The 7,257-nt window shown below is 43.3% G+C and overlaps 1 protein-coding gene across 1 annotated transcript; it reads right to left on the reverse strand.

Moving 5' to 3' along the window:
* Nucleotides 1–5,816: 5,816 nt before the first annotated feature.
* Nucleotides 5,817–7,011, reverse strand: LOC133802540 (protein MIZU-KUSSEI 1). The gene has a single exon (XM_062240867.1). The coding sequence runs from the start codon at nt 6,708–6,710 to the stop codon at nt 5,976–5,978; it is 735 nt and encodes a 244-aa protein (XP_062096851.1). The 5' UTR covers nt 6,711–7,011; the 3' UTR covers nt 5,817–5,975.
* Nucleotides 7,012–7,257: the final 246 nt, after the last annotated feature.

The following is a 7,257-nucleotide window of genomic DNA, read 5'->3' on the forward strand; positions in this document are numbered from 1 at the left end:
CGTTAAATACTATAATAAATCAATTATGGCCCTCCCGGCCTTCTAATCAAGGTCCTAAACCTTATTAGGAAATTTGGGGCATTACAGGGGGGTTCTGCGAGGTGCTTTTTAAGCTCCTGGAAGGCCAGCTCGCACTCCTCCGTCCATTCAAATTTCTTGCCTCCCCTCAAAAGGTTGAAAAACGGAAGACAACAGTCTGTAGATTTTGATATGAACCTACTTAGGGCCGCCATCCTGCCGGTCAAACTTTGGACATCCTTGTGTCTTCGAGGTGAGGGCATGTCAATCAGAGCCTGGATCTTGTCAGGGTTGGATTCTATTCCACGAGCGTTCACGATAAAGCCCAGGAATTTTCCTGAAGATACACCGAAGGTGCACTTATGAGGATTTAGTTTCATGTTATACTTCCGGAGCACGCCAAAGCACTCTTCGAGGTCATCAACATGGTTATTGTTAAGTTGGGACTTGACAAGCATGTCGTCAACATAAACCTCCATGTTGTTCCCTATCTGTTCTGAAAACATCATATTTACGAGCCGCTGGTATGTGGCCCCAGCATTTTTGAGCCCGAATGGCATGACATTATAGCAGTATAGCCCTTTATCCTTTATGAAGCTCGTATGTTCCTGGTCGAGGGCATGCATGGGAATCTGGTTATATCCAGAATAGGCATCCATGAACGACATCAGTCCATGCCCTGTCGTGGCATCCACGAGCTGGTCAATCCTCGGTAAGGGAAAACAGTCCTTTGGGCAAGCTTTGTTGAGGTCCGAATAGTCAATACAGGTTCGCCACGTCCCATTAGGTTTTGGGACCAACACCGGATTGGCTACCCAATCAGGGTAAAAAGCATCCCTAATGAATTGGTTTGCTTTTAACATGTCGACCTCCTCCTTCAGTGCCTTCTTTCTGTCGTCATCCAGCTGTCTTCGCTTTTGTTGCTTCGGAGGGAAGCTTTTGTCTATATTTAGCGCGTGGCTTGCTATGTTCGGACTTATTCCTACCATGTCCGAATGTGACCATGCGAAGATGTCCTGGTTTCTCTTCAAAAAGCAAATTAGCTGCTATTTGGTCTCTTCCTGGAGGTGTTTTCCAACCTTTACCTTTTTCGAGGGATCAGACTCCTCGAGCTGAATCTCTTCGAGCTCTTCTAAGGGTTCGAGGTCAGCTTTCTCCTCAACCCTTGGATCAATTTCTAAGACCGTCCCGTCTTTATTCTGAACAATGACGAGTGCTTGTGCGCTCGTCTGTTTCTTTCCTCTTAAGGAAATGCTGTAGCATTCCCTTCCAGCTAACTGATCTCCCTTCAACGTCCCGACGCCACTAGGGGTCGGGAACTTAACAGCCAGATGCCTCACGGACGAGACTGCCCCAAGCCCAACCAGGGCGGGTCTCCCGAGCAGCACGTTGTAGGCCGAAGGCAGGTCTACTACCACGAACTCCATCATCTTGGTCATTGAGACTGGGTAGTCTCCCAAGGTCAATGGGAGTTCGATGGACCCCATGCAGGCGGTCCCTTCTCCTGAAAATCCGTATAGCGTAGTCGCACATGCTTTCAGGTCGCGAAGGGAGAGTCCCATCTTTTCGAGGGTTGCTTTATAGAGAATGTTAACTGAGCTCCCATTGTCTATGAGAACTCGGTGGACCCTTTTTTTGCCAACTGGAGAGTGATGACCAGTGGATCATGGTGAGGAAACTGAACATGGGACGCATCTTCCTCAGTGAAGGTTATTGGTTGGGATTCAATCTTCTGACTTTTTGGAGCTCTGGGTTCGGGTTCATAGGGAGACCCGTCCCCAGTCTTTAGCTCGTTAACGTATCTCCTTTGGGCATTTCTGCCCATGCCCGCGGGATGAGGCCCTCCCGAGATGGTTATCATGTCTTTTCCATCTATCGGCGGGGGCCTATCTTCTTCCCTAGCTCGGGAATTGTTGTTTTGTGTGGGCTGCGGCGCGGCTGCTCTCTGGCTCGCGGTCGCTTGAAATAACCTCTCGAGATCAACTCTTCGATCTCGTCTTTCAGCTGTCGACATTCATCAGTAGTATGCCCGGTGTCTCTGTGAAACCGGCAATATTTGCTGGAGTCCCTCTTGGACTTCTGATTTCTCATTGGGTCTGGATGCCTGAAGGGGACCTGGTTTTCATTAGCCAGGTATATGTTCTCCCGAGACTCGTTGAGCTCGGTGTACACTCTGTACACGGAGAAATATCTCTCCCCTTCTTTTTCTTTCCTCCCTCGGCCTCGGGGTTACTCCCTTCGTTCTTTTTTCTCTTGGAAGGGTTTTCCGCAGCAGGTTTTGAAGCTGGTGGGTCCGCTGAGGCTGAGGCAGAGTTCACGTTTATCGTTGTAGTTACGGGCTGGGAAGTCACATTAAGTGTCGACCTCGCTTCCTCTACATCGACAAACCTCTGTGCCCGTTTGTTAAACTCGGTTAGAGACCTCACCGGTTTCCTCTGTATGTCGTCCCAGAGAGCACTTCCTAGCATAACTCCAGCTTGGACAGCCATTAGGTGACCGTTGTCATCCACATTCCGAGCTCGGGCAACTTCCAAGTTAAACGTTGTAAGGTAGCTTTTCAATGTCTCTCCTGGCTGCTACCGAACGTTAGTCAGGGTTGACGCCTCAGGTCTAACCCCCATCATGGCTCTGAACTGATTCTTAAAGTCTTTAGACAGCTGATCCCAAGAAGTTATTGAGTGTCTTTTATATTTTTTGAACCAGCTTTTGGCTGGTCCTGTCAGTGATGCTGGAAATAACATGCATCTGAGCTCGTAACCCACGTTACTTGCCCTCATTATGGTATTGAATGTACTCAAATGGCTGTACAGGTCGGACTTTCCCTAAAACGTTGGGACGTGAGGGATCCAAAATCCTTGGGGAAATGGAGTGTTGGAAATATGGGGAGCAAACGGTTCAAGCTCCTCATCAGAATCTTCATATCGATCCTGAACTTGCTCATTTTTCAAAAGCCTGAAGGCCTTTTCTAACTGATCAATTCTTTCCTAGACTGGGTTTGCGAGGGGTCTTGCCTGGAATTGGCTGTCATCAATCACAATTCCAGGTTCGCGTCTCCGCAGGGGATCTTTACGCCTATTTAAGCGATCCCTCTGGTCCGGGTTTATCGGATTAACATTACCCCGACTTTGATTCAAGTGTTCCCGTAGGTCGGAGTGATTCCTGCGGCTCCCAGTATTCTTTCGACCTCGATCATGCATGCTGACCGATCTGGTATCTCCAGAGTCATCACTAGTAAAACTTGTCGCACGATTATTTCGAGATGGGTCTTTTTCGTGCCGCCTCGTTTCTGCCGTGCGAGACCGAGATGTTTGACTTTTTTCAGATAGGGCGCCCCTCCGCTCCTGGAAAGCTTCCCTGTTTCCTTGTCTCCTCCCCGCACGCCTTTCATCCTGATCTCGAACTGGTTGAGCATTCTTGCGAGGAGGTGAAGGATATCTTATAGGCGATGGAGGGAACCGTATGGGTGACGGTGGCTGCCACCCATTTCGTGGTCTGGATGGTCCAGAGATTGCCCGAGATGGGTTGGTTGCATTTTGTGCGTTCCCAGGGACTTGAGTCCGAGCCTCTGCAGGGGCTCGGTTGTTCTCAGTTCCCGCAGGTACCTCCGCAGGTAGATTAACCGGGGCCCTAGCTCGGGTACTTCTCTGGGGTCTCGAGGGAGCGGATGGCTCTGCTGGTGCCGGAGGTTGTTCCGGCCTTCTTGTGGCAGCATTCTTTCGTGGACGCCCACGAGGCCTGCGGGAAGGAACATGCACGTCCCTCGGAGGGGGAGCTTGGTTTTCAGGCGGAGGCAGGGGCTGAGCCGCCTACGCCTCTGTAGCTATCCTTGCTAACTCCTCATTCCGCTTGTTGGCTTCTGCCAATTGCTGTTTCAGCTGCCAGTTTTCAAGTTCCACAATGGGAACGTATCGCTCAGGATTGTAATACATATCCTCATCCCTTGGTGGTGCGGGTGGTCCCCGAGAATCGGAGGATTCGCTTCTCTCTTCAACATCTGGGTTTACCATCGGTTGTTTCCCAGGGCGTCTCGGATAATTTTCTTCAGGAACGTTCTGATCATTAGTGGCTATAACTTGTTCATGGACTGAATGCTTAAGGCTCTCAATGAAAGTACCAAACTGTTGACGCCGTTTTTCGTCAACAGTAAAATAAGAGCACGAAAACAATAATTGGTTATGGCCAAGAAAATTATGATCACACAAATGAGATTTTTTACGTGGTTCAGTAGTTAACTCTGCCTAGTCCACGAGTCTTTGTTATTAAAACTTAAGGTGATCTCTGGAAATTCTTTAAGAATGAATTCTCCAGAGTTTTCTCTCAAGATCACAAAAATTCAATCCTCTACAATGGTGCACGACCTCTCTATTTATAGAGGAGGTTTTCATAATACTATCTCACATATTTCAGGAAGTTATTCTGTATATGCAAATAAATTTAATGGCATTAAAAGTCTGTAATCCTATATACAAGGAAACGTCCCCTGAAGATCAGGGGGCGTATGACTGCATAATAAATATCCCTTGATTATAGGGGATTTACAGCAATGAATGCAGACTGCGTCTCTCTTAGGTGATTCACTAAGATATTCAAAGTTAGCAGCTTATATTGTCAATGCCACGTTCACCCAAGTCTCTTAATGACTTTCGAGCTATAACATTTTCCCGAGATTATGTGGCTTCGAGCTCACTATTTTACATGATCTATTGTGAGTGCTCCTATAAATATAAAATCAATGCTAGCTTGATGCTAGTTGTAGAAATACTTTATGGATTAAAGATGATACATAAATAACATCCATAAATTTATCATGACTAAAATATTAATTTTTTTAGAATAACAAAAACAAATTATATTTGGGCATAAATATTATCATAATAACAACTCCGTTATTATTGAAAAATATTTTTAAAACATAACTACAACAAAATTATTAATAATGAGTAATATTAATATTGATCAATAAAAATATCTAACCAAAAAATGGGGTGGTGTGAAAATTATAATGGAGTTTACTTAATCATAAGCAAACATGCTTACTTAACAAAAAGTGCGGTACAAAATACTTTTATTTATTATAATATCCATGCTAAACATATTTTAGTATTATTGTTAAATTTTAAAAATCATAAAGACTAGGATAGAAAAGAAAATTTATTTTCATTATAATTGTAGGTAAAGAGATAAGAAATAAAAGTAATTTATTTTAAAATTACTTTGCAGCCGTATTTTTTATTTTAAAATTAAGTATAAGGAAATATTAATAATATATACTCATTAATAAAAAGTAATTTAATCTATATATTTATACTTATCATCAATTTAAAAAAAATATATTCTCTATAAGTTTTATGCAATTCGTTTGCCCTAAACATATAATAAGTTGATTTGTGTCAGCATTTAGTTTTTAAAATCATGGTTGTCGATTTATAGCAATAAGAATATGTTTTTTCAATTTTGTTTTATTACATCCTTTTCTCTTTTATCAAAAGATTAAAAAAATACTGAAAAAAAAAAGATTAAAATAAAAAAAACATTTTCTTTCTCTTTAATTTCATCCCTACCAAATACATGTGTACGTATACATAAATGAGCAATCAAATATTTAGTAAACAATGGAAATTTTGGGTCAATTAAAAAAATAATAATTAAAAAGCACTGTCAAAAGTAAAAGAAAAACTTAATAAGTATAGATTCAAAGTATAAAAAAATGTTCAGATTTCTTACTCAATGATTTTTTTTTTACATAATCTTGGTATAGTACCCAATGTACAAAGGATTACAATATTTTAAAATTAGTAAAAATTTTAAAAAATAAAATAATTTCTAATTTCTGATTTTTTTTCTTAAAAAAAAAAGCGCCTAGTTTTCATCGCCTGAAGCCTCAAGTAAAGACTCACACATAGATATAACACGTAAGAATATTCCTAATACTTTACCGAAAATACCCCTACCACTACTCAATGAGAAACTCCATTAGTGGATCGGAGCAAGAACACACTGAGTTCTTGACCCGGGCACTCGTCCGGGTTGATCAGGTGAAACGACTCCGAGTCAGCATTCCCCACTACGTGCTCGTAATTAGCCCTCATGTACATTATCTCCTCCGAGTCCGACGACCCAAACCCGGACGGCATCACTCCGGCTCCGACCGTCGTCGATTGCATCGTCTTCAGCATCAACCGAACCCTATCACTCGCCTTCCGCCGCGCCGCGAAACCGAGCTTCCGGCCGTTGCAGTACATGGTCCAGACGGGTACCGACCGAAGCGGGCAATGACCGAGATCCGATCGGTCGCCCTCGAGAGCGATCCGAACGAGTCCGAATCGCATCTCGTTGACGAGTTGGTGAGTCAGGATGGGGAACTCGAGGAGTAGGAAGGGTTTGAAGGAGAGACGATCGTGTTGGATGCAGAACCAGACGTGGCCTCTGCGGTGGCCGAAGATCGTTCCGATCACCATCGATTTCGAGGGACGAGGCTGCGCCGCCGTCGCTGCCGCGGCAGGGGATGGAGATCGAGAATCTTGATCGTCGTCGTTTGGGGACTGGGAATTGTCGTTCTCCGGTAAGTCGTCGCGAAGCGAGGTGCTTAAGCGTTTCTTGGTGGTGTGGGTGGTGTGGGCGACGGTGGTTGCGGCGGCGGCGGGACAGAAGCAAGGGAGGAGGTAACGACGGAGGGCGTCGATCTTGGTCATGGATGCGGGGTAATATGGTAATCTGACATAAAGGAGATGGAGGAGGATTATTGATGGATTGTACAGTGGAATGGAGAAGTGTACAGTCCGTGAAATTTATAGTTAGACAGGTCGCGCGGGAAGTAATATAGCCGTTACATTTATACGATTTTTAGCTGAGAGAAGAGATTACACGTGTGATTATTCCTCCTTTTAGCTTTCGATGGGGTCCACTGCCACGTGTATTTCTTTTTTTTGGAAGATATGTTGTAGATGAAGGATATTTTATTTTTTATTTTTCAAAAAATCAAATAATTTACGGAAATTTACTTGCTTTATCAAAAATACGACATCAATATTATAAATAATGAGAAAATCACATATTCACCATCTTCCTTTTTTTTCATTGGATTTTCTTTAAGCATGAATTGATAAAGAAAAAGAAACCCAATATATAACTTAATTTACAAAATCTTCCATTGTATATAGTCTTTGTCTACAAGTTTTTTTTCTTCAATTATAAATTTAAATATTTAGAAGTGAAAGAGAAAAAATCGAGTTTTAACAT

Source organism: Humulus lupulus, chromosome 9 (genome assembly GCF_963169125.1).
Source record: "Humulus lupulus chromosome 9, drHumLupu1.1, whole genome shotgun sequence".
Classification (NCBI taxonomy): domain Eukaryota; kingdom Viridiplantae; phylum Streptophyta; class Magnoliopsida; order Rosales; family Cannabaceae; genus Humulus; species Humulus lupulus.

Coding starts and splice junctions, on each gene's coding strand:
- LOC133802540 (XM_062240867.1), bottom strand. CDS start 6,710: ATGACCAAGATCGACGCCCTCCGTCGTTACCTCCTCCCTTGCTTCTGT.